Source organism: Embiotoca jacksoni, unplaced genomic scaffold (genome assembly GCF_022577435.1).
Source record: "Embiotoca jacksoni isolate LCO1_2020_lvr unplaced genomic scaffold, fEmbJac1.0.p SCAF_34, whole genome shotgun sequence".
NCBI classification, from domain to species: Eukaryota; Metazoa; Chordata; class Actinopteri; family Embiotocidae; genus Embiotoca; species Embiotoca jacksoni.
Genome location: NW_027185386.1, coordinates 1,010,552 through 1,038,037, shown reverse-complemented (window position 1 = coordinate 1,038,037; position 27,486 = coordinate 1,010,552). Strand labels below are relative to the sequence as shown.

The 27,486-nt window shown below is 43.3% G+C and overlaps 1 protein-coding gene and 3 non-coding genes across 4 annotated transcripts; 1 reads left to right on the top strand and 3 right to left on the bottom strand.

The window, feature by feature from the left end:
* Positions 1-1,123: 1,123 nt before the first annotated feature.
* kcnh6a (potassium voltage-gated channel, subfamily H (eag-related), member 6a) lies at positions 1,124-26,854 on the bottom strand. The gene is given in 17 exon segments (XM_069165468.1): positions 1,124-1,218; positions 1,995-2,203; positions 2,707-2,890; positions 3,559-3,846; positions 3,930-4,029; positions 4,499-4,692; positions 5,257-5,509; positions 6,427-6,626; positions 7,308-7,725; positions 8,522-8,947; positions 18,349-18,551; positions 19,865-20,003; positions 20,005-20,175; positions 20,930-21,033; positions 21,345-21,494; positions 23,076-23,306; positions 26,288-26,854. Coding segments are annotated over 17 exon segments (3,360 nt in total). The 5' UTR covers positions 26,364-26,854; the 3' UTR covers positions 1,124-1,204.
* On the top strand, positions 2,596-2,667 carry trnac-gca (transfer RNA cysteine (anticodon GCA)). The gene has a single exon. It is a non-coding gene; the product is annotated as a tRNA-Cys (tRNA).
* On the bottom strand, positions 6,270-6,341 carry trnac-gca (transfer RNA cysteine (anticodon GCA)). Its single transcript has one exon. It is a non-coding gene; the product is annotated as a tRNA-Cys (tRNA).
* On the bottom strand, positions 21,532-21,603 carry trnac-gca (transfer RNA cysteine (anticodon GCA)). The gene has a single exon. It is a non-coding gene; the product is annotated as a tRNA-Cys (tRNA).
* Positions 26,855-27,486: the final 632 nt, after the last annotated feature.

The window sequence follows — 27,486 nt, the reverse complement described above, 5'->3', positions numbered from 1 at the left end:
CCTGCGTGTGATTGACAGTTACCGACCACGTCACTCAGCTCGTGTTCAACAACCTGCAGATTTTCCCTTCATGTGTTTAGAGCAAGTTTATCCAGTGTGAGTCAAAATGACGGAGAACAAGTCCTCCGCTGTTGGCACTTTCAGACAGACGCTATGAAACCAAGTGAACTTTGAAAAATAGTCTGAGTTGACGCAGACACAGAAAGAGGAGAGAACAGGCGGCGCCAGTGATCGGACCTGTGAGAGCTACACGTACATGTCCAGCAAACGAGGAGGTTTTTCTGATCGTGTCCGCTGCAATACTTTGTCACGGTCAAATAACGGGTGTGTTTTGATTCACGTCTGAAATGTCACAACTGGACAAAAAAAACAACCTTCATCCTTCACATCATTTTGATATTTTTCAACAAACACTGCAACAACACGGACCCTAAAAACACTCATTTACCAGATGCATCTTTAACATTATGAAAATAATTCAGCTCCAAATAAATGATTACAATTTTTCTACACTAAAAGTCTAAATGTGCAATTTTTACACAAAGTGAACGCAGATAATTCTTCAAACGTGAAACCTGTTTTTCCTCGTTGTGCCGTCTGTTTCCATGGAAACCTCCGTCCGGGGATGCAGTTTGTGTCGTTTCCGATCCGGTGTGCTCACTGTCAGTTCAGGGCTGCACAGTTTTTTTTTCCAGCACTACCGGCCAGGAATAATCTCTTCTGCACGGGAACCTCGGGAGTGATGGGGGGGGGGGGGGGGGGGGGGGGGGGGGCTGTTGAGTCTGTGTGTAAGAAACAGGAGGCACTCTGAAACGGCGGGGGAGGGAGCGGAGGGGGGAGGGGGGTGAGGGGGGATTTCAGGAAGGAGGGAGTCTCGATGTGGGGGACGTATGACTGTCCCGTCTGAAGGACCAGCATGTTGTGGGGGTGGTGGAGGGTGTGATAGGTGTTCTAGCTGCCTGGCAGGACGGGGTCGGAGATGTGCCTCTGGATCTCCTGCATCTCCGTGGAGGTCTCCAGGTGCTCGGGGAGGGAGGGGCAGCGCTGGCTGCCGCGGGCCCCGGAGCAGAGCAGCTGAGGGGGGGTGAGCTCCATGGAGGGCAGGCGCGGCTGCTCGGCCTCCGGAGACATGGACATGGTGTCGTCGGATGCCACGGTGAGATGGATCCCGCTGGACAGGGAGTCCTTGGATTTGTGCTTGAAGTCAGAGTCCGGACTCTGGAAAAGAGCAACAGGTTCATCTCCAGCCTCCGTGAGTTTCATGAAAGAAATCCTCATCAGAAAAATTAAAATGATGCAGTTATGGCCACATTTTCCTAAAAGCATACGTAAGTACATATAAATCTTTCCAAAGTAGTAATTTCTGCACAATTCATAATATTCCAGAGATTTAAGAATTGGCTAAAATTACATTTATCACTCAAGTTAATTTAAAAAAAAAAAAAAAAAAAAAAAAAAATCATGAATTTGATTTTCGTAGTATTTTAGCAGCAGTATTTGTTTGGAAAGCTGTTTGTGCTTTGACTCAAACTAAGTTAGATAATGAGGTAAATATCAGTCTGTAACTGTTTGAAATGATCTTTTTCTACAGATAAAGCTGCACGTAAAAGATGTTGAATGGCTTTGAATTAAAATGTATTTTATTGTTTCGGAACTAAATTTTCTTGATCAATCATAACAATGTTTACCTTTAAAAATCCAGCTAAAAACTTTCACAACTCCTTTCATGACTTGGAGATTTATCCAAAAGTTGAAGTTATTTTGAAAAGATTGTGCATTTTTTCCTTCACTTTTAGATTTTGTTTTCTTTCTTTCTTTAAAAATAATGCATTTCTTGTTTTTCTTTCTTTCTTTAAAAATAATGCATTTCTTGTTTTTCTTTCTTTCTTTTTTTCTTTTGCAGCTCAATAAACTTGATTTAATTCAAATGGAAAGATTTAACACGTGTTTAAAAAGGTTAAAATCACTAGAATTACTCCCTCGGAGCAGCCAACCTGCAGCAGTGAGGCGGGTGCTGTCGATCTGACCCGTCTGGATGGGGGGGGCGGTGTGGATGGTGGGCGCTCCCGTTCCGTACAGCGTGGTGGGGTGAGGCGGGGGAGGGCTGGGGGACACGGCGCTGTAGGCCGGAGGCACCGGGGCCATCTGCCTCTGGAGGAGCTGCAGGATGACGTTGATGTCTGCGGTCATGCGGGTCTCCAGCCTGGTGAACAATTCATCACGTTGATGCTGAACTCAAACACTTCCTGATTTGTCCATTAGGCTTCTCTCTTGCTCTCTTCACAGTATCTGTCTCATACTGAACACATATAATCAGACGAGGAATTTAATGAAGGACATATGACTGACTGAGGCATATATTTTTTTTTAATACATTATTTTAGTCTGACCTTTGACCTTTTGTTATCTTTCCCTGCTCCTCTTCCTCCTCCCTTTCTCTCATTCACATGCAAATCAAACCATTCAGGCAGCCAGCTGGAAACTGATATGCAAACAGGGCAGGAGAGGGAGGAGCTCCGAGAAACAGCTGAAAAGTAAACACTGTGGTTGGATACCGATGATCAAAGTCTACACCTGCTGTAGTTCCTCACAGCAGGGGGTATAGCTCAGTGGTAGAGCATTTGACTGCAGATCAAGAGGTCCCCGGTTCAAATCCGGGTGCCCCCTCTCACTCTCTTTTCACTAAGTAAAACCTCTTCCTCCTACCGGTTTAATTGGGACTGCAGCAGCTCCAGTCGGGACTCCAGCTCGCTGGGCCGGTCCTCGGCGCCGGGTGGAGGGTGGAAACTGGCCCTGACGGAGGCCGACCGCCTCGGGTCCCCCGAGAACTGACTGCCTCTGCGTTCGGGCCAGTAGCCGTACAGGCCCGACATGCTGATGGGAGCTGCTGCTGTGCAGAGCAAGAAGAAGACTTCTTATTGTTCTAGTGTTGTTAACAAATATGTGTCAACGGTGTCCACATAATCAAAAAGATGTTGGATGTTTCTTTTAGCTTCAGTTGTGTTTCATGAGTATTGCTGGGGTGGACATTTTTAAAAAGACAGTAACAAGGAAAGTAATTCTGTCTGTAAGTAAAAATCCTATTTGTTTATTTGCAGGACTCTTTTACTTTGTCGCCATTTCAAAATGTCACATGTAAAATGTAGAATTGTGTTACACTTTACCAAAAACATATTACGTTTTTTTTTTAGAGATTTTGACTTCAGTTTAATTTTCAGATTTGATTTGATAATTTTCACCGTAGCATGTTTCAGTTTATAACGTTGATTTAATCTTGAACTTTTGGACTTGAATGTCTTCTGGACTGAAACTCCAGCCGACATCTCGCGATGACTCAGAGAGGAAGTTCACAGCTGCCTCCTCGTCTACAGTTTCCTCCGTCCAGACTTGAAGCTCAATCCCAGAGTTTTTAAACTAAAAACAGGGACTCAGTTTTCAAAAATCTCCGGGTTAAAAAATGCCGGAGTGATGTAATGAGTAATGAGCAAGGCATGAACATAACAGAAGTTATGCAGTGGATGCAGCTTCAGTCGATATGACCGATGAGGAAGTCTTTACCTGAGTACAGAGGACCTGCGATGTCGACGGGCGGTCCCATTCCAGTTGAGGGTCCACTGTGGGGCAGGAGGTTGACCACCGCGGGCGGGTAGTCCCTGGTGTCCCCCCCGGGGGGGTACAGCTCCCCCTTGCTGTGTCCCATGGGCTTCATCTCCTCATCGCTGGACTGCGAACAGATACTGGCGCTGCTGCAGATATCCTCCCAGTGGGATCCTGCCGCCGGGCCCCGGTGGTGGTCGGCCATCGGACAGGACTGATCGGGGTACGAGTCTTCCCGATCCATCCCGTCTGTGCGGACAGAGTCACGGGACAGACAGGGTGAGACGACGCGGAGACACAGAGACGTTCGGAAGTGCTCGTCCTGCACTCACCTGGCCTGTTGCGGCGACGCAGGGAGCTTCTCCGATGCCTCGTCAGACGGTAGCCAGACTCAGAGTCCCTGCTCGGGGTTGGCTGGTTTATTCTATCTGCCTGATACACATCAGCTTCAGTGATTCAAACATACAAACGGGATCTCATGCTTAAAGGAAACACACATTTACAGCATTATGTCTCACAATTTTCCTCGTTTTATCAACATGTTTTGGCCTGTGTTCTTTCAGTGGAGAATTTCAGCCTGTAGAAGTTGGTATATGATGAGTAAAGAAATTATTGTGGGATGTTTTTGATGTTTACTGAGTGTGCTGTGCATCTACACAGTAATGTGTGACAGTAATGAGGTACTAAAAATAGTTTTAGAATATTTGTGGAGCCTGGAAAATACAGTGCATCCTCCTAAATGTATGCAATCCACATTTGTCGCCAAAATTATTTAGATTCTCTCCATTAATTGTTTTATAAAGTTTAACAACTCGAGACAAAGAAACCACAGACGGATGCAGAAGGACTCTCATCCCTACGAGGATGTGTGGGTGCAACATCGCCCCCCGGTGGCACTCACATCTCTCAAGTTGAAGGTGATCTCCAGATTGTTCCAGAACACGTTGGAGAAGTCGGGGTACATGTCCAGCACCTCCAGCAGGTCGTCTCTCTGGATCTTGTGAAGGTCGCAGTAGGTCAGAGCTCTGACGTCAGCGCTGGATTTCCCCGGCCGCCCGTACAGACTGATGGGCTCGCCGAAGATGTCGTTCTTTCCTGCACGAATCAGAGCAGAAGGGTGGAAGAGTAACAGTTAATCAATACCAAGCGATCGGCTGTGAAAACAGTCTACTGACCAAATTTTGATGGATGACTGAGACGTAAAAAAACAACAACAAAGCACTAAAGTGAAACTGATCTGAGACAGCGGCTGAAAAACAGAAACCTACGCAGCCTGCTGGAAGTATTGATGATCAATGCTACTGTGGAATGGAAGTGGAGCTGTGCCCAAACACCCCGGGCAACACAACACAACACAACACAACACAACACAACACAACACAACACAACACAACACAACACAACACAACACAGAGGTGTGTGTGTGTGTGTGTGTGTGTGTGTGTGTGTGTGTGTGACGTAAAGGCCAGTTGTGGCTTTGGAGAGCAACAACAAAACAAATAGATTCAAAACATGACTGAAACAACTATTTGATGGTCAGACAATGAAAAGCTTTTTGAAGTTATGTGTTCATAATTGTTGATTTTTTAATATTTGTCTAATTTTTTATTTATTTAACACAAAACAAACCAAAAAAAGGGACAAAAGTTTGCAGCTCACCCAGTATGGCCACCACCACGTCGTCCCTGAGGATCTCTATGGAGCCTCTGGAGATGAAGTAGAGGGCGGTGAGGATGTCCCCGCTGTGGACCAGAGTGTCCCCCGGCGGAGCGTGGGTGGTCTTGAATCGCATGGCCAGAGCCCGCAGGCAGCCTTTGTTGGCCCCTCGAAAGGCTTTGCAGTCCTGCAGCAGGCTGCGGTTCAGATGGAGGCAGATGTCGGCCTGCAGACACTCGGGGAAACCCTTTAAAACCTGCACGGAAAACAGAGACAACCAGGTGTTTCATTTGAATCCTTTCACGTACAGCTAATCGTCCTGTAAGCTTTAAAAAACAAGCGATCTAAAAGTGTACAATGAATCAGAGATACAGGAATGAGCGTGTGAGTGGCGGGAGAAGGAGAGTGACGTGTCAGATTGATTCAGCGGAGGCGTAAAGGACAGCAGCTCCAAGTGATTTTCAATTGTCACATTGAATTGGCAGACGGTGATGCCGCTCTCTGGCTGCGTCCTGCTCTGCTGTTTAGCAGCATGTGACGCACATCGCTGAAAGAAAACTGGGTCTCCATCTGTAAACAACCACAGAGGGAGCTCTGCATGCTGCTCTCATTACACAGGCAGCTCCCAGGGTTGAACTGGAGACCTTTTGATCTGCAGCCAAGCACTCTGCTACTGAACTACCCTCCACCCCAAACCAACACTCAGCCTGGGACAGTGCTTTAAATTTAAGCAGTAGCATAACATGACTCCCACAATCTGTTTAAAAAAGAGGAAAAAAAAGAAGATGAGTGTGATTAAGGTGAAGTTAACCAGGAAAACTGTGTCTCTGCCGCGTAGGTCAGAATATCAAAGGGAAAAGCAGCAAATGGGATTTTATGATGCGTTTCAGTTCAGTGAGGTGCTTTGAGGATAGCGCTGCATATGAAGACGAGCTCCCAGAGCGTTTGTGCTGATCATGACTGCACATGTTTTTGATTGATAAGAGGCATCGAAAAAAAGAGACCTTTATCAGGAGAGGGGGCACCCAGATTTGAACTAGGGACCTCTTGATCTGCAGTCAAATGCTCTACCACTGAGCTATACCCCCACACAGCAGCTAGCTGGAGGACCACAATAAGGATGTTCCACGATCTACAATCCAAACACAGAGCTTTTACCTCTCCTTGACTTACAGCGTTCATGTCGATGCCGTTGGTGTAGGACCAGGCGTGCTGGAAGTACTCCTCCAGCCGTTGTCTCAGACCTCCGGGGATCTGGTGGAAGCGGATGAACTCTTTGACCCGCAGCATCTGGGTGTGGTAGCGGGCCGTGCCGGAGTACAGTCTCTGAATGATGGCCGACACGTTCCCGAAGATGCTGGCGTACATCAGAGCTGCACGAGGACAGAGGACGGGAACGCCAGTGCTGGAGGTCAGACGGCTGAAGTGACAACAATACAACTACAACGTCCCGTGTTTGAGTCCAGTCGGGGACCTTTGTTGCTTCATATATATCTCAGTCTACCCATGTTTCTCATGGTGTCAACTATTGAAAAAAGGTCAAACAAAAAACCCCAAAAACTAGGTGAAATATATGAAATAGATGTTGGAACGAATTAACAATGTACAAGCTGTGTGATGACACCAAACTGTGGCATTCAAAACAAATCACAGTATTTCAAATGAGTGTATTTAGGCAACACGATGACATCACTTAGGTAAAAATGTATTATTTATACACAATATTGGCAGTAATTCAAGTAGATATTTATCTCATCTCAATGATATCGGTTATACTTTAGCCTGTTTAGTCAATTTATGCATATTTGAGAGCAGTATTGGTGTTTCATTAAATAATGTTGTCATCACCGAAGCACTGAACAAAGATACTGTTTTCACCTGAATATCTTTATGTAATTTCTGTAAAAATCTGGTAAATTCATTCCTCATCTCAAGACACAATATACTTTACTAAACCTGAGTATCTTCTATACCTGCTATAAAACCAGATGTTTTTCCTTTTCTTTCTAGAGACCGCTTGCCCTAAAACGCTTCTGACTTCCCGCTCTACTCACAGCCGATGAGCATGACGCAGATGGAGAAGATCTTCTCCGGGTTGGTGTTGGGCGAGACGTTGCCGAAGCCCACGCTGGTCAGGCTGCTGAAGGTGAAGTACAAAGCCGTGACGTACTTGTCCTTGATGGAGGGGCCCGAGCTGGCGTCGCTGTCGTTGTAGTGTTTCCCGATCTGGTCGGCCAGGTTGTCCAGCCAGCCGATCTTCATGCCGCCGATGCGGGCGGAGCCGGTGCGCTCCACGTTGCCGATGGCGTACCAGATGCAGGCCAGCCAGTGAGCGATGAGGGCGAAGGTGCACATGAGGAGGAAGAGGACGGCGGCTCCGTATTCTGAGTACCGATCCAACTTCCTGGCAACTCGCACCAACCTCAGCAGCCTGGCTGTCTTCAGAAGTCCAATCAGAGTGGTGGTCTGGGGCTGGTGAGGACAGAGTAGACTTTAGTGCTCCAGTGGACTTTTGGGCCAGTGTGCAAAAAACAAAAAAAAGGTCAAGCAGATAAAAAGGTCAGTTAATCACAGAAACATCTATATTTCTTTTCATTCTCCAGCTCAGTTTCACAGTAATACATACTGGCATCTCACAACTCCTGAATATTTGCAGCAACTGCTAATTCAGTAAACCTGTGAAAGATTGGTGTCTTTCTTCAGCCGGGGACGTTCGACTGTTCATCCAACTTAAAATGTGTTAAGAATAGAGAGCGGAAGTACAAAGCACCGAACCAGACTGGACCAGACCTTCAGCATCTGTATCTCAGAGGGATTTCTGCATGTTTCTATGGCTTTTCTGTTGATATATTGTCCTCTCATTTTTACTGTACCAGGAAATTAAACACCATCACATTTATTTTTTACATTCACAGAGAGAGCGGAGATGGAGACAAGAGGTATGAGAGGGTTACGACATGACAACAGGTCCGAGTGATGCACCAAACCAAATACCAACATTTTACAGCAGAAAGTTTTCACAGCAGGAAAAGTGCAGATTTCACAAATAACTATGGTTTGATTCCAGTTAGTTGGTTCACTGGTTTCACCTACTGACCTTTAAATGGAAGAAAGCCACCACTCATGATATCAGTTACATGCAATGGCAGATTTTCCATCATATCTTTTGACGGTTGTAAGAAAAAATAGGACCTTAGAAAAAGTAAAATGCATTCGTCAGTTGTGCGTGCGAGGAAACTGACATCCTCTTTTGGGGTTTTTTCCTCACCTCCTCTGAACCCGAGCGAAATACGAGCAGGTCGAAGGGGATGGCGGCGACGATGTCGATGAGGAACCAGCCCTTGAAGTAGTGCTGAGCGATGCGTCCCGGGTGGCTGACCACCTCGTCGTTGTGGTTCACGTAGGTGGTCCTGAAATTGATGAGGATGTCCACGATGAACATGACGTCCACCACCAGGTCCACCACGTTGAGCGGGTTGCAGGTGTAGCCGCAGGCCCTCCTCCAATCCTCCTCCACCTCGTTGAGGAGGAAGGCCGCCGAGTACGGAGTGAAGATGGCCGTGTAGATGACCAGCAGCAGGATGATCCAGTCCCACACCGCTTTGAAGGGGCTGTAGTGAAGGATGGTCCATTTGTGGATGCGCGGGGTCTGGAGCTTGTACTCCGGCAGCACGTCAGCCCCGAGGGACAACACCTGAGGACAGGTGAGCAGGGCGGAGAAGAGGTTATCAATAAGGGAGGACGGACAGGGAGGAGGAGGAAAGTTTGTCCTTCTAACTGTCGCTCGTGGGAAATGTGGAATTGTTGGTTTTCTCTCTCTAATGTTATAAAATCTTGATCTTACTATACTTAAGTGCCCTGTGATGACTAATATTGTGATTTGGCACTATTTAAATGACTCGGAGTCCATTTTATAAGGACTGAACTGACAATATGTTACTTTCTGAGGCATATTTGTTAAATAGGAAGAGGAAGAGGTTTGTTAATGAGCTGTGATTTATCTGAGAGGAACAGCATGAAAAGTGCACAGTGCTTTGCAGACTCTATAATGAGGGAAAGAAGACAACTATCATTATCCAAAAGGACAAAAGTGGCATAAAAAAAAGTGGTGAAATATTCAGTTTCTGGCCAATAACCTTTAATTATCATTATCATTTAAATATCATTATCTAAATATAGCTTTCAAAGACAGGTTTAATTTTTTAGGAGTGTAAATTTTTCAGCAGCTTCTGTTCTTCAGATGAAACTTACTTTCCTGCACTGCACTGTAATTCTCACTCGACTATTGTTTTTTGTGTCTTATACTGAGTCAATGGCAAACAGGAAAAATACTATAGTTTTCTTGTTTAAAACTGTTTCATATTGCTATTTTAAATGTAATTAATATCCTATTGAAGAAATGAAATGTATGAGTTCTTATTTTCTGTTTCTAAAATATCAGTAGTGTCTCATTTTTGGCAATAAAATCACAAAAGATTCAAAAGCAGGTCTGAGACAAATCTTTTTAGACAAAGTGCTAAAATTAAAAAAAAAGTAAGGTGTTGTTCTCAACAGCATCACTTCACCTGGCAGGGAAAATGTGTATGCGTTAATTAGAGGCTCTGTATTTAAACCCAATCAGGCTTTAATGTATTCGTGCCAAAAAAGAGAAGTCAATACTTCCTCAGAAAGATTCCCAACAGGTTCGGTAGGAGAAAACATCCACAGCAGCTTGATAACAACAATTCCTAAATGCAACAAAAAAGTTCAGAAACGATCCCATCCAAAAGGAAAGCCCAACATATAAACCCTCATCCTGACCGAAAAGATTTGTCAAGTACCATTAACAGGTAGAGCGAGTACACCGGTACTCTGTGATGATAAGATCTGACCGGTAAGAACCACAGCTCCTCCAAACCCTCCGCAGCCCCTACCTGCTACCTGCTACCAGCAGCCATCTCCTCTCCTGCATCACTCACATCTGCCTCTGACTTACACAAACATTGGCTCTGAACCCCCCCACCCCCCGCCCCTATTATTTTCATAAAAAGAGACCCCTGCAGCCTCACCTGCCCACAGCTGCACCACGTGACCCCCCAATTTGTCTCAACCACGTGACCCCCTCCTGCCAGTGTTGGAGTCAATTGTGAACCACAATAAGTGCTGGTATCGACCGGCGGCCCCGCAGACTGATTTTAGTTCATTCTTGTTAAGGGAAAGGTCAGGACTCAGTGTGGCTGAACGGTCGTTGCAGATTTGAATTACTGTGTCTGAGTGGTAAATCAAACTATAAACAAGTTACAGTCTTCTATGTTTGTCCAGACTCATATATTCAGTGAAGACTGAAGGAACCCTCATATGGATAGAGCTGATTGGCAGTAGACGAGGCTTCACATATGGATGCTGCAGCAAAAAAGCTCCAAATCCTAAAACATGGATGCATCTCACACATCTTCATCTCTACAATCAGCACATTATGAAGGTCAACATCAATGTCACGTGAAATATGGTCACGATCTCCCCTTCTGACTGATCTGATTGGAAACCTGACGATACTACGTCCCACCTACCGATAGCTGTAACCTGACTGCACCACAGGCCTGTCAATCAAACAGACACGCCCCCAAAAACAGGTCTTCTTGAATCTTCTTTTCTAATGAATGAGGGATTATTTTCAGATGGACCTCCAGAAAACTAATAAGAAGGAGTGACTTTAGCTAACAACACCGAGATAACTGATGGACACATTTTATTCACTTTGGATTTGATGAGAGAAGTTGAATGGGAGTCTATGGAGCCGGAGGCTTTTTGGAGCCGACCTCTAGTGGCACTCGCTGGTATTGCAGCTGAAGACACTTCCGGCCTGGAAGCTACGTTCACTTTTATATTCAGTCAATGGATATCACACTCTCAAAAGGGGATGGAAGTGAGGTCAGAGTGACCTTTGACCTTTGACCACCAGTCATCAGTTCATTCTTGAGCCCAAATGAACGTTTACACCTCGTTTAAAGAAATTCCCTCGACGCATAAAAAGGCTTCCCTTGTTTCCTTCTAAAGCATCATTGTTGACTTCCACATTAGCTCACCGGCCACGACACAACACAGTCACTGTGCTTCCATCTCCTCACAACCCCTTCTAGCGGTGAGACCCAACATTTACAACCATTTGCATAAATATGGTCATAATCACCATGAGAAAAGAAGCAGGACTTGTTTGGCCAGCATCGTTGCAGCGGCTCCACTAAACTCACACGGGAAGCAGAAGTAAAATAAAACATCATCTATTTAGACTTTTAGTTCCACAAAGAAAAAAAAGAAAATCCCCCCTAACCCGTCCCTCTCCAAGCTGAAAACAGGAGCCAGAAATAGTCAAAGTTGGTTGTTTCTCAAGGAGAAAGTACCACATTTATAAAGTTACTAAATGTGTACTTGCCCATATTTGGTAGAAAAATAAAGTGACTTGCAACAACCAGTGCTTCTATGTAGTATATATCTATTATTACATGGAGATGTGGGCCTCTGCTCTGGCTCCATCCATTTGTTTTATGACCAACAGGCAGCATACAGTACTTGGAAACAGGGTTAATGCACAGAATTCATTCTTTTTAACACAAACACCTGCGGGACTGCTTTGTGTGCAGGCAACTGCCCACAGCGGCTGAACAGATATGAAAAGACAACCCAGTAATGAGAACGTAACCACATGGAGCAGAAGTTCACTCATCCAAGAAATTTTAAGTTATTGATGTTGTCCGCAGCTCCGTTTCATAATGACGTCCGGAGATGAACTGCCACAGCTAGATTGCACGCAACGGCTCCCTGTTGGTGCCCCGACCTTATAATTACCACAATTAATATTTCTATTACAGTAAAAGTTTGAATACAAAACAAAAACAGATGGGATTTTGCAAAAAGCCACAATGCAAAGTGAAAAATCTTTCACTCATTTACAGTCCACTGCAAAAACTACCTATAAAGATTCAACTTTTTAGCAGGCGCATCCTTTTTCCATTTTTTAAGACACTGCAAACATGCAAACTGCAACACAACACCGATTTCTGTATTTACAACCCCGCAGTGAAGCTAAAAACATGACCAAGATGCTCTAAAAGCAGAATATGCGGAAGATTTTGTGCACAATTATAGTGTAAATCCTTGTTATTGCAAGGCGACATGGGATCAAACTCACCTGAAGAAAGTGTCTGTATACCTGAGGAGCTACAAGCAGGAAGGTCGAGGTGGAAGATAAATAAAGAGAGGAAGAAGGAGAAGAGAAGGATGACAGCTAACAAAGGGATGTGGAGCTAAAAACCAAAAGGAGAAGTTTGAGGAGAGCAGCAGAAAGATTCAGTAAAGCTGAAGTACTCACAGGCTGAAGTTTCTGCTTGATGCTCATGCTGAAGAGCACGACGGGGTAAAACGCAGGAGAAGACAATAAGACGAAGACAAAAGAGAGTGATAGTGGGAGGAAGGCAACCTCTGTCCATCGCGCTGTATCTCCCTCCCTCCCTCCCACTCCCTCGCTCTTCCTCCCTGCCCGTTGCCCTCCTCTCGCTTCGGGATCCGCTTTCAAACACATAAAAAAAACGATCCAGAGGCTCGAAGAACGACGACACCTGCCTCCTCCGCTGGAGCTTCAACAGCAAATAACTTGTAAAGATCAAAGCAGACGCAGGTACAGTTTGACTTGTCATAGAAAGAAACTTTCAGTTTTTAATTGAAGTTAAGATGCCATACATTTCCTTATATGTCGTGTATGTTTATCACAGCTAATTAAAACTTACAGGCAAGCCGGATTTATGAATAATTATGCAGATATTTGCATCTTTATTTATGTCCTCTGGGTTTTATTTTGTGTTTGTTTGTGCATTATTCCCAACTTTTAAATCCAACACTTTTTAAGTAAAAACTGCAGCTTAAAGTTGTCATACATGATTTCAATTTGAATTGATTATTGCGTTGTTATTTTGTGACATCCCAACACTAGTTAACTGCATTTAAAACACCCAGAATCAACCTCATGTTCAACCCTGACATTTGCAAGGATTAACACATTCACATGTTTTTTACAAGGACGGCTGCTTTAGAATAATGAGTTTGATGACTTCTCTGATGAGCATCTTAAACAGCGCGAATATGAACCTGTGCACACACACATTCACTGAAAATCACAGCGCTAACTTGCAAAAACAAATTCCCAAACTCCAAATTTCTCTGCATTGTCCTGTTGTGAGCGCTTCCAAAGCCAGGGGGCGCCACATAAACACTTCTGCTTTCCCATTACACACACACACACACACACACACACACACACACACACACACACACACACACACACACACACACACTGCAGTGTGCTGGGCTTTTCCACAGTTAACTGTCTTTAACAAGCTACAGTCTAGTCAATCACGCTGTGTACTTCATGTTATGCAGACACAAATCAATACAAGCAAAGATCAATGACAAGCTTCATTTCCCTTTTTTCTAAGGTGCCAATCGAAATCCAATTACAAAGGCGAGATAACACAAACTTTTTATTGTATAACAGAACATAACCGCCAGAAAAATATAGTGACAAATGCTTCAATATTTAGCTGCAAGTGGACCACGTGACTGCACACGATCTAGAGCTCAAATAGAGTTTGTTGTCACATTACTGTGACCTAAACCCGACATCTCTCTCTGACTGTAACACCCTTTCAATTCGTGTCCAGCTGTTTTAACAAGACAAACAAACAAAAAAACAATCAAACGTGAAGACGGCTTTGAAATGTGATTTAGTGAACAGCTGGACGTTTGTCGGGCTCACAGAGAAGCTCGGCCGCTGCCCTCCACTTCCATTAGTTGCACAGGTCAAGGTCACTGGCAGCGCCGAGCCACCGGCAGCCGTTCGATAGCCTCACAACCCCCCTTTAAAAAAAACAACTTGCTTTCATAACTACATCTCACCAGGAATCCCTCTACACTCCCACAGACAGCTTCCTCACACACACGGACGCTAACGTCACATCCGGCAAACACAACAGCTTCAGCCTCTGATTTAACCACCCGGACAACGACACACGCTTTTAAATCAAGTGCCTGTTTTTTGAACTTTTTCCTGAAGAACTACGACAGATAAGCAAACACAAGCACCGTCACTGACGGGACAAGAGACATCTTCCACTCAAAATATCGGCTTATATTGTAGATATCATATCTTGGTTTTTGTTTCTTCACTTGAATGTTTGATTTGTGTTTTTTGTGCTCAAGTTTAATCTAAATTAAAGAAGTGTACATTTGAGGTAGACTTTGTAACATCAGTTAGATTATTATGATAATTCTTCTTCTTATTATTATACACAACGAACAACACAAACAGGATGTTAAGATGTGGAATCCTTCAGAGCACAAACGTTTTCACAAATATTCCTTAATATTCTCAAAAAGGGGAGAAGGAAGAGATTAACATTTTTTAATGATGCTAATAAATACTATTTTTCTTTAAAATGTTTCCACTAAATATAAAAAGAAAACTACATACGGATAAAAACACATCCCACTCAACTCCTACAGAAGACTTTACTAGCTTTAGAGTAAAGTACAGCATATAAACCAAATATATTCTAAAATGTCAGATAATTATCCATTTCTAAGCAATTTATTCTGCTAGAATTTTTAGTTGAAGAAATAATGTCACAAATGGAGGAAAATTCCTGAATTCCTAATGAAACCTGATGAAACAAGATGATTTCAACTAGAAAACAGTGAATATATCTCAGCCTCTTGAACTGCCGAACCGAATGGTTGTAAGGATGAAGATGAGCCGAGGAAGACGGTGTGTGGTCCGTCAGCGAGGGACATACCAGAGACAGACAGCAGTAATAAGTTCCTTCACTCTTCCAACAGAAACATAACAAAAAGTAAAACAAACCCGAGCAACTGGCAGACAAACACTTGACGCTAACGCAGACGAGCGCGCTCTTCTTTATCCGAACTTGCCGGTGACGTCAGCGGAGGGGAGATAACAGGTTGAGTGTCCTGCCAGGCCTTCCAGGAGGCCTTCTGTTTGTGCAGGCAGGTTTTTTTTTTTTTTTTTTCCAGGGCCACAGGAGTCACATTGCTTCCACATTGTGCACTGAGTCACAGCCGGCTGTCGATATGCACCCGGTGTGAAGCAGTGAGATCTCGCAGCATTCAGAGCAGAGCGGCCACATAAGGTAATTGGTGCTGAGTAACTAACATGCAGATTCAGGGACTCTTTGTAGCAAACCAAAGACAAATGAAGATGTAAAAGTTTGCACTTTAAGAGCTCATTTCTCCCACAAAATCATCTAAATGAGTGATATTAAAATAATACAAATCTTTGTAGCTATTTCAAGATACATACCGGTGGTATATAATCCTGCTACGTTTCTGGTTGTGGCTATCATGTTTTTTAAATGCAGAAAATATGAATTTGAGGTTGATGAATTGTGCCAAAATATGTCTGAGCACTGAGTTCTGGCCATTCAGATGCCTGCAAGCATAAACTAAACTAAACTGGGATGAACTCCCAAATTAAATTTTATCGCATAACTTACTGTCCGTTACTGTGTATATTTCATCTAAATTTGATTTTCCGCTTAAAACTTGCGTCCGTTTGTCAGATAGGACACGCCTACACACATTTTTATTTTTATTTTAATTTACATCAAAGAACGTGCAGAAACATTTTTGCAGATATATTAACAGTTATAGACGAGATTGGACGACCCAAACGAATGAACCTGAAACCAGAATATACAACCTGGTATTGTAATTCAGCCGACTTCCCACATTTGAAGGACTTCAGCCAACACAGATGATGAAGACAAAATGCACCGACTCAGAAACCACGTTCAAAACTGTAGATGTAAATGTGATGACCTCAGACAGCCATCAGAACCAGAGCGGTCTGAGGAGGTCTGGGTTTCTGAGTGTGTGTGTGTGTGTGTGTGTGTGTGTGTGTGTGTGTGTGTGTGTGTGTGTGTGTGTGTGTGTGTGTGTGTGTTTGTGTGTGTGTGTGTGTGTGTGTGTGTGTGTGTGTGTGTGTGTGTGTGTGTGTGTGACGTCAGCCTCTGATTTTGATGTTATTTTTGGTCTCAGTCTCTGAATGAAAATATGTATTTAGTTTGATTTTCAGTAGATTTCAAGGAGATACATAATGTTGAAAGCTTATATTTTACTGAAGTATGAACCAAAACATAAAGTGACGTTGTTGTACCCCAAACTTTGCACAAAGCAACATCTTCCTCGGCCATTGATCACATTTTTTTTGTGTTTTACAAAAACAAAAACAAAAAAAAAGGCTCACAATATCCTGTTAAATAACAAACCAATCAATCAAACAAATGGATGAGTGGGACCAAAAAACAAAAAAACATCTGTGGGTCAGGTTGGATGGAAACTGAGTCACTCTGACAGCTGAAAGCAGATAAACTGGGTTAATGTGATGCACTTACGGAGCTCCACAGTGTCCGATTGCCGGCTCCATACCGGGCCGAGCAGGCCATTACGGGACTGTTTGGTGTGTGTGTGTGTGTGTGTGTGTGTGTGTGTGTGTGTGTGTGTGTGTGTGTGTTTGTTTGTACAGACATGTCGAGAAAATAATGTGTTCAATCAAATACTACAATACAAATATATTTTAGTAGACCAAGTAAATATTTTCTACTTTACTCCACTAACATTTGTTGAATGATTGAATTTGGAGTTCCTGCAAAGACGAAGCACCTTCAACTTTAACTTTAAATTGAACTTAACAATTTGCCTCTAATTTACAATTTATAGACTCATTGTAAGCTACCATGTAATGTCACTATAAAACCTGTTGATTATAGTCTCAACATGTAACTTACATGAAAAGGTTTTGTAGGACCTAATTTAGAGCTGAATTGTTCACCTTTTTTTGTGTGCTTTTTTTTTTACAAAAACATTAACAAGCTGTTGTTATTAGCAGGTGTGGTAATAGCTAGCACTACTATCAATGATTAATCGTTAATTTACATGTTTATTAAAGTCATGCATCGCTCATACTGCTTTACGAGCTTTTTTTAAAATCCAAAATGTTACATTTTAGGAAGTTAGAGAAACAATGCGACACCAACACAATGCCTTTAACTCTTAAGAAATGTGCAGATAATGTGACGACCCTTATGGAAAACCATATGAAGTTCAGACGTTCATAAACTCACGTGATCACATACGTGTGATTGTGCACATGTGAAACATGTAGTATATTTTGCCAATGAGAAATGTGGTTTGAGAACAGCTCCACGGTGTCCATGCTGCCCCATGTTGAAAATAAGGGAAACAAAATCTTTAAACTGTTGGTCATCATTTATCTACTGTATCTCTAATCATGCTCATCACGGGGTATTTTTCCATCGCGGCCCTTCCTGCGAGGTAACAGAGAGCCAAAGTGTGCATGGAGACACGGCGGCGTGGTGACAGGTGGCTGATGGGTTTGTTCTGCTGCTGGAGCCACAGAAGTCACACCTCAGGTGAGATTATTCTGTCACACGTTCACCCTGTGACTGCGGCTGTCTTTAAGCATCGTCAGTGAGCCAGAAGCGAATGCCACTTACAGACACCTGAACTATCAGTGTGCTCAGACAAAGACTGGATGTGACCGTGCAGGGAGAACCACAGCGGGCCAATCTGAAGTTATTCAACAGGACGACAGAGTCGGAAAGATGATTGATTGTATTTCATTCCCGAATTGGTAGTGTGATAAATTTCACTTTAACCAAAACCAAAGCCAGCTCACTAACAAAGCTGTTGTGAAACTTTGTTTGCACAACATCTCTGTGAGGCTGAAGTTATTTAAATCATTAATCATACAGACAATTCATCCATTACTGGGTCTTTGTATCATTGTTAGACAACAAAAACAAATAGAAATCTGCAAACAGATTAGAGAGAAACAGAAAAACAGCTAATTTTGCCCCAAATTCTCCAAGAAAAGAGAACATTACCAATAAACGTTGGCCAACCACATTGACGTAACCAATTTTTCGGAAGGGATGCCGAATTCAGGACTCCAGGACGTGTGATCAGAGAAGAAAAGCAAAGTGCAAAGAAAGATGGATTCATCATCTCTCTTGAGGAACGTCTTACCTGCGTGACCTGAGTGACCTTCTCCGTGACGTTCTGGGTTCGGTCTTTAACCTTGCTGGGCGCGATGATTTCGATCTCGGTGGGCGAGGGAGGTCTCATCCGGTCCGATCCGAACGTGAGGGTAACCTGAGGGATGCGGCTGACGGCCCTGTGTCTCATGAGGTCTGAGTCCGAGGTGGAGTTCAGAGCGCTGGGCTTCAGGTCTGCAGCAAAGAAGGTCAAAGTTCAAATTTAAATAAAGGTGTGGTTTGAAAAATGGAACTGAGGACAAAAACTAATATCAAAGAATGAATTATAATGATAATCTGATTGTTTTTTTTAAACTGACAGAGACAAATTTCTTAATTACTGCAACTAAAAGTATTAAAAACATGTTCAAAAGATACTCACACTGTACATGTGCATATCAACTACAGGTAAATTACATTGAAAGCAAGTCAAAATCTTTTTTCTTGTCAACTATATCATTCAACAGTGGAATCGGATCAGATCACCGCCTGGATACACAAACATGCTGAAAATTAAAGAAAATGAAACCTGGATACTGAAAAAAAAAAAATTTAAATTTCCACTTGAAGTATTTCCCCTGAGAGACGAGGGGGGCAGATGTGCAATTTTTAACACAAATGGACCACATACGCCTCTCTCTCTCTCTCTCTCTCTCTCTCTCTCTCACACACACACACACACACACACACACACACACACACACACACACACACACACACACACACACTCACACACACACACACACACTCACACACACACACACACACACACACACACTGAGGGAGGGATTGATTCTCGTGGCTCCTCTGAAATAACCATCAGGCAGCTGCTCGGGTTCAGAGATGTTCTCCGTGTCAAAGATCTGAGATCTAAAATTGTTCTGTTCTCTCAAAAGGAGAAAAACTTCCCTCAAAGCACTTTTTTAATCCCCGTCTTAAAACACGTTTGTTTATTCTGAACTGCACAGAAAAGAGCCGATGAACAAATATTAGGTTGAAATAATTGAAATAACAACATTTTTAAAATTTGCAAGTTTACAAATTTAATGGGATTTAATTTTTGTCATTTTTGTTTTTGTTTTTGTTCATTAATACAACAAGTGTCTCAAAATTAAAAGTATAATTAATTTATGTTAAGATACAACATTCAGCATCTGTAATATTAAACCACAAAGTAATAGTCCACATGGGAAACTTAGAATGGCAATAATTTAGTATTAACAACTGATCCATGAGACCAGCGCTCCAACGAAGTGTCAATATCATATTTATACTTTTTTGATGATATTTGTAATCATCATTCATCCCTCATTTGATTTAAATCATTAAGATTTAAATCAAACCTGATTTAGATTTAGTCTGAAGTATAATTGGATAAAATTAAATGTTAAAACACATAAGATTTCACTTGTAGGATGAAAATATATTGTAAAGACAAAAACACAAGTGTTTGTTCCTAATAGTCCTGAATTTGATCATCATTTTGAATTTCCCGCTGAGACACTCACTGCTGTTCGCTCCAGGCTGGCTGCTCCATTCGGCCCTCATGCCATCCATGTCGTCCAGCGATGAGGCGCGTCGGAGGCTGTGGACGCTGTGGACGCTGTCCCTGGAGCAGCTCCGAGGTATCGACCCCCGGGGGAAGGCGGGTGCCGGGTTCCAGCCGCTCCGTCAGCAGGGAGCACCGTTTGGTGGAGGACTGGGCCGCCGGGGAGGGAGGATCCAGGTCCTGCTCGATCAGGGCCTCCGTCTCTGACAGCATGCAGCTCTCCTTGGACGGGATCCGAAACTCCTTCAGGGGGACTTCCTCGCTGTTTGGCTGTCGAGGACAAAAAGCAGGAGGACGTTATGCAGTAAAATGTCATAAGTCCAAAGTTATTGTGTCGTTTGTGCATTTAAAGATGTCTAATTAAAGTAAAACACAGCACAGACATCATGTCTACTGAGTATTTTTCTCATATGTTTCTGTATTTTGCATCTCGGGGAGATTTTCCTGAAACAGAAGGATGTCACCTCCCTGCCAACATGTAAAATCCAACGATCCCAACATGTAAATTTTGCCAGAGCCAACACAGCCTCAGTGTCAGACACACAGACGCCGTCAGGAAGTAGTTTCACACAAAGTTCAATTCATTAAAAACACAAGAGACGTCTAAACAGTGAAAGTGAAGAAGAAGATAAACTGGTTGCTTTTTTTTTTTTTCCTTCATTCTTCCACTCGGTGTCTTTTAGGCTGTGAAATAAGTCCTTGAATTTCTCGCTGCTCTTTGAGGCGGTGCATATTTAATGGTTGGAGTGGCACATATCACTGTACATATATATATATATATATATATATATATATATATATATATATATATATATATAACAAGCAGACAGCAAAAAACTTTGTTGTCACCTAATGATATGAGTGCAGAATGTTTTGTGCTCCTCATGCTTGATTGAAGAACAGTAAAATGTCAGGATATATGTATTGTGTTTGTACAGATGTTAACTATTTGTACATGCATGCATGTAAATGGACTCCCCTGCATGATCTCTAATGTGGCGCCAACGCGTGAACGCCAGCTCACCTGCAGGTAATCCACGACCACCCCTTCGAACTGATCTTTGGAGAGCGAAGGTCGTCGCATGGACCGCAGCACCGGCAGCCTCATCTTCAGCCTGCGATTCTGACCTGGAGGGGAGAAGTCCGGCTTCAGCTCAGCTATCAAAACGTATCTATTGCAACTTTTCTTCAACAAAATATGCAACTTTTTCTCTTCCAAAATTCGTTCTTCTGGTGCATCTGTCTGTAAAATGCTAACTGAGAATGTGAGCCAGTTTGTCTGCAACTAAAAACCACAGTTCAGTTAAAGATGAATGCAAATTACTGAAGCGGAAATAGTTGCGAAACAGCATACGGTAATTTCAAATTCATGTTTCCAGTTGCAGAAATCATAACTCCTGCAACATTAAATCATGCATGCAACTGTCAGAGGATCTTACAGTAGATCCATCCTTGTGTGACTCGCTGCCTGAAGCCCGACTTCTTGAGGGTGGGATCGATGAGCTCCTTGTAGTCGAGGATGTACATGATGACGAGACCTTCCTCGTTTTTCACAGGGACAATGTCCACCATGCAGGGTCTGCAGGTCCCTGTGAGAAGACAAACAGGACAACAATAGGAAAGCAAAGGGGGCACCTGGATTTGAACCAAGGACCTCTTGATCTGCAGTCAAATGCTCTACCACTGAGCTATACCCCCACACACAGAAACCTACATACTATAAGAGTTCATGTGATCTGATCATTGTTATGAGGTCATGGTTTTATAGGAGGTGATGAGGGAGGGAGGGCGGGAGGGAGGGAGGTTGAGAGGGGGAGAAAGGAGGGATGGATTTCAAAGATAAAAAAAAGGCGAAATGTGCAACACTTCCGTCAGGTCCTACTTCACTCTGCAATCAGTGTGGTCTAAAAATAGAAACAGGAGAGAGGGCAGATCACACACACACACACACACACACACACACACACACACACACACACACACACACACACACACACACACACACACACACACACACACACACACACACACACACACACACAAATTGCCTGCTTTCAGTCCCATTCAAAAACTCAGACAGGAGGTAAAAGAACAGAAAGAAAAAGAAACAGCCTGTGAGAGCTGCAGCAGGTTTGTTCTGAATCACAATACAGTCCCAGTTTGTCGGTGGCCGTCCAGCCGGGAGCAGAGTGGGAAGCAGGAGACAAAACAAATAGATGCTTGGCGGATTTGAGCTGGCACGCAGATCGCATTTCCATGACAACGGCACTCTGGACTACACGCTTCATGTCCAAATGGCAAAACAAGAGACACACGTGTGCGTGTGCGTGTGCGTGCGTGTGTGTGAGGACAGTAAACATATCTGTGATCGTCCTTAGCCAGATGTGTTTGCTTGTCTCCATAATGTTGTGAATCAAAAGCTTCAACGTCTGTCTTGCTCAGTTATTTCCAAGGAAAAATGACAGTTTAAGGACGGAGAGAGAATCATATTTAGGACCGAGGAGAAAGGAGGGTTGTAGGTATTAAGGTTAAAACCAATAAACAAATATGCAGGGGAAGGAGAGGCAAAGCAAACGTGCATCTATAAAATCAGGTTTTAAGAAGGGATTAGGTAAACGATGCTGAGTTTGCCTGCCTGGACGCTGTGCCGAGAACACATTACACCATTTAAAGTCTGATTTTAAAACCCTACATTTGGCCTCGATGGCTGATTTTCAAGAGTTTTGCAAAAAAACCACGAGGCAGTTCACAGTGAATGATCGACACACCTGGCGGTGTGAGATTCATCACAATCAGTGTCGTTGTGCACGTATGTGAAAATCTGAATTGGCTTCTGTTAGAACAAAGTAACAAGAGAAACCTGAAGGGAAGAAGGAAGTCTGTCGTGATTAAACTGGGATTTTAAAACCCTTCTTCTTCCTCATGTATCTGGAAGCATTTATATTAAAATCCTCCTTAAAATCCTGACGTTTTACACTACGAATGGTTGTTTTCGAAATGAACGGATCCAGATCAGGATCTGTCCCACCAGGTGTCTTGTCAGAGGACTGTGTCCTCATAACAGCACAAGCTGTCCAGCAGGACAGATTTTATGATAACCATAAACCTCCTTCCAGGATCTGAGGCCTCCAACGGGCTCGTCTTTCCTCCCAGATTCTCCCGTGTCTCACCTTCCTTGGAGTAGTAGAGGATCTCCACTTTGCGGTCCTCAGACCCGAGCAGGGCCTGAGCCAGCTGGGCCAGGGCGCTCTTCATGGTGCCGGGACCGACCAGGAACGGGCAGGTGCAGGACTGCTGCACGATCTCCGCCCTGGTGAAGCCAAACATCTGGCAGAAGCCCTCGTTGCAGTAGATGATGCTGCAGTTCTTCATCTGGGCGTTGGCGATGAGAAACTTGCGATCTGAAACAGTTGAGGAGGCGTATGAGAAGCTCACCTTTGACTTTTTTAGATGTAAAAACATTTTATCCTACGATGCATTGTTGTGAAATTTTAGTCATAATTGTGCATTTTGAATGCTTGAGTTATGACTACAAACGTGTTTGTGTGATCACAGTGACCTTTGACCCTTGACCCCGAAGATGTAATCAGTTCATTCCTGAGTCCGAGTGAACGTTTGTGCTCAATGTGAAGAAGGTTTCTAAAAGTGTTCTCGAGTTATCGCATTCACAATAGGGGAGGGATAGGAAGTCAGGGTGACCTTTGACCTTTCACCACCAAATTCTACTCACTTGAATCCAAGTGAACGTTTGAGGCAAACGTAAAGAAAGTCTCTCAAGGTGTTTCTGAGGTATCGAATTCAAAACAAGGGGACAGATGTGAGGTCACAGTGACCTTGACCTTTGACTTTTGACCCCCCCCAAAATCAAATGTTTGTATCCTCGGCACCAAGTGAACATTTGTACCAAGTTTGAAGAAATTCCCTGAAGGTGTTTTCGAGATACCGCGTTCGAATGGGACGGATCATCCAAGGCATAAAAAGCAGGAACAGTTATCGGCTCCGTTCTGGAGCTTTGCGAGCTTTAAATGTTGTGCTTTATGAAATGAAACATTTATATCGTGTAATTCACATTATACGGGAAAGTCAAGGTCAATTATTGACGGCATAAGTTGTTTTTTGGCTTTGAAGTGCAAGTTGACTAAATAAAGTGCCTGTTTGATTTAGTTATTGAAAGAAAGCGTGTTTATGGTATAACTACCCTGTTGACTCACTTTAATCAAACACACTCATGTTCAGGGTGTTTAAAATCCTCTAAATGGCTTCGTGTGTGTCGTAATAAAATATTCTTCCACGTCTCCACTCGACGATCAGCTGAAGAGGAACTAATGAAGTCCACCTTTCCATGACGCTAATGCTATTAGCTTCTCCCAGAAGTGTGAGGAGGAGCAGGTGGGCACTTCAACATGAGAGGCTGTGACATCACAGCAGGTAAAAAGGTGTTAACATCTGTCAGGATTAAAATGTTTACCTGCCTTTTTTTTATTCAAGTGGAATTATCCACTTGTTAATTATTCCATTTATACAGTAAAATTATAAAATTAAATACACAGTTAATGTGCAACAAGACGATATTTTTACGAGGTTTTGTTAGTAAATCACAGAGACATTTATCTTACACTCAAATTTCATAATGACAAAAAAAGACAACGCTTTTTACGGTCACTGCTCGTGATCACATACAACATCACTGCATTTTTACCCGGCTGTGTTAGTAAAAACAAGTTTTTCAGAGCCACAAAAGTGACAGGTTTTTTTAAATAATAAATAAATGGCCATATTTTTTGCAAGGTTGTATTAATAAAGATATCATTTTACATATAGATTCTGAAATAATGTCACAATAATGATTCAAAATGACTGTATTTTGATAGATTGTCTAAAAATGATATTTCTATAAGATTGATATCTGTGTTGCAGGCTGGACAGAAACAGTATAAAAGTGTAGAGAACAATCTCTAATTGGACGGCAGCTCCTGGATGGACATGCTGCGTCTTCCCACCAGCCGATGGTGACCTGCAGGGGAAGGTCGACCCCCTCCGCCCCCCCTGTCAATCATCTCTCATCCTGTGTGAAAACACTGTCTGAACACTGGTCAGGTACAACAGTGAAGCTCTTTCTGCTGGTGCGGTGGGACCTTTGATACCGACCCCGTCCCGAGCTCCTACAGACCGGTGATGGTCGTCGCTCCGGCAACAGACAGATGACACTGAATCAGGCCGGTTTTTGTTGTAAAGCTTCTGATGGAGGAGTTGAATGAGCTGAATGAAGAGTACATACAGAACCTCTGCTGGGCCTTTTATTACACATGTGCTGAACTGGGTTAAACAGCTGTTTGCTGATTGCTGCTCAAACAGATGAGAGAAGGGGTGTGGTGTGTTGGGGGGGGGGGGGGGGGGGGTATTCCCCCTCCATCGAAACTAAATGAGCTCCCCCAGTGGAAAGCACATCCCGTCCAAAGTCATTATCTGGGGCTCGTAGCGGAAACACTGATCGTCACACCGTTGCTAAGCAGCTGTGTGGGCACGTGCACACACCTGGCTGCGCACGTGCGTGTGGCTGCGCGTGCACACGTTTTGTTTTGGGGGGTGGGGAGCACACTAGAGGCATTACATAATTCACACAGGGGGCTACGTAGATTATTTTTTTTGGGAGGGAGGGGGGGGGCAGATACCTGCCATCACACCCCATTAGATATGGTTAGAATGAATGTTTGTTTTTAAAGTAAAAATGACATTAACAATAACTTAAATGATTAGTTTGCAATTTGTAATATAAAATATGATCTTTAGGTTAAGCAGGGATGAAAAATAAAAGCCTTCGATATCACATGCAGCATCTTTATCTCCCTACACGTGTTTGTTTGCAGCCGGTTGAAGATGTGAGAGAATGGAGGACAAACGTCAGGAGAACCCACAAACAAACACCATGAAATAACCAGCACAGAGCAGCAGGAGGTCTGTCAATCATCAGATACAAATTAGAAAACACATCATCGTGTTGTCTGACATTAAAAACAGGCTGCCGACTGTCCTCACCAAATTTGCAAAACAAACGCAAACGTGAAAAATAAAAGACACAAAATCAAATTAACAAGTTTTTAACTGCATTAACACTCCGAGAAGAAACCCTGGAAATATTGTCTATTTTAATTCAAGAGAAAACGAATTTAAATGTCCTTTTCTACACTTTCTTTGCGGACCTATTTTGGGACTGCCACCTCTACCACTTAATTTAAAGCATTTCAGCATTAGAAAACAACAGGTTTGTCTATGTAGGACGTTTAAAACCAAAGACAATCATTTTGTATTTTTTGGGCGTTTGATGGTTTAAATATCAGCATCACGAACTCATAACTTCCAACTCATTTTCACGTGCACTTACTTTGCTCGTCGAATTTCCTGATGATCGTGTCCAAGTAGGTGTTCTGGAGCGCAACATGACCGCGTCTCACGGGCATTTTGGTGCTGAGATAAAACACTTCTCCGACTCATGAACCCTACTAGATTAAACAAAAAATGAAAAAAATGAAGAAACAAAAGCAGAGAGATTTGAAGGTCTGCTTCCACTCGGGAGGACGCTCGTAAAAAGCAGGTTTGGTCTCGGTCGGAGGCTGATGGAGAGGAGCTGGAGGCTGATGGAGAGGAGCTGGAGGCTGCTGGAGAGGAGGACCAGTTGCCAGGGCGATAACAGATGTAGGATATTGCACGCTGATAATGTGTGTGTATGTATAGGGGTGGAGGGGAGGAGGGAGGGGGTAGCGCGAGAAACCCGCAAAGAGCCTGATCAATGCCAAACCATTCAACAATCAGAGCCGGGAGGTTTCCGCTGTGAAAGAGGAAACCTGGAGAAGAAGAAGTTGGGAAGAAAAAGCTGCAGCGCGCGGAGGATCCGTCACTTCGGTTTTTACAATCGCAGCATTTCTGCCTGAAGTTTGAACTGCGGAGAAGAAGCTGCTATGAGCCAGACTCTCTCCCCTCCACCTCCCTCCACCTCCCCCTCCACCCGGCTCGACACGAGCGACTGTCAGCAGCGTCAAGACAGCAGGACGACACCGGAAGCAGTGAGTCCTTCACAATAAAAGCATTTCCCCCTCTGATTACGTGCCTAAAACAAGAGCTTTCCACGATGGTTGTTGCTCACTTTATGAGGTAATATTTCTTCATGAAGCCTACTATCTAATTTCAACTCGTTTTTGTGCAGTACAGTCCTTAGAAATGTTTCCTGATCTTTATTTCCTCTTTTTTATAATCCCTACATTTGTTCTGCCGTCACCATATTCCCAAATGCCAACAGACTAGAGGACAAAAGTAGCTCAAACAAGGAAGAAAACATCACGAATCTGCATTTATATAATTAAGGACCTGTCCTGTAGGTTAAAATAAGTTTCAAAGCATCAAACAGCAAAGGCAAAGAGGGTCCAGCACTTTAAACTTAGAAATGTTCAACCAACATTATTTACAAGAGTCATTCTTCAAGTCTTTGTGCATTTATATGCTCCATTTCTTTTATTTTCTTTAGCTTTAGTTCACAGCAGGGAGGTATTTTATTTTGAAATCTGCATTCTCAAATCGTGCTTATTG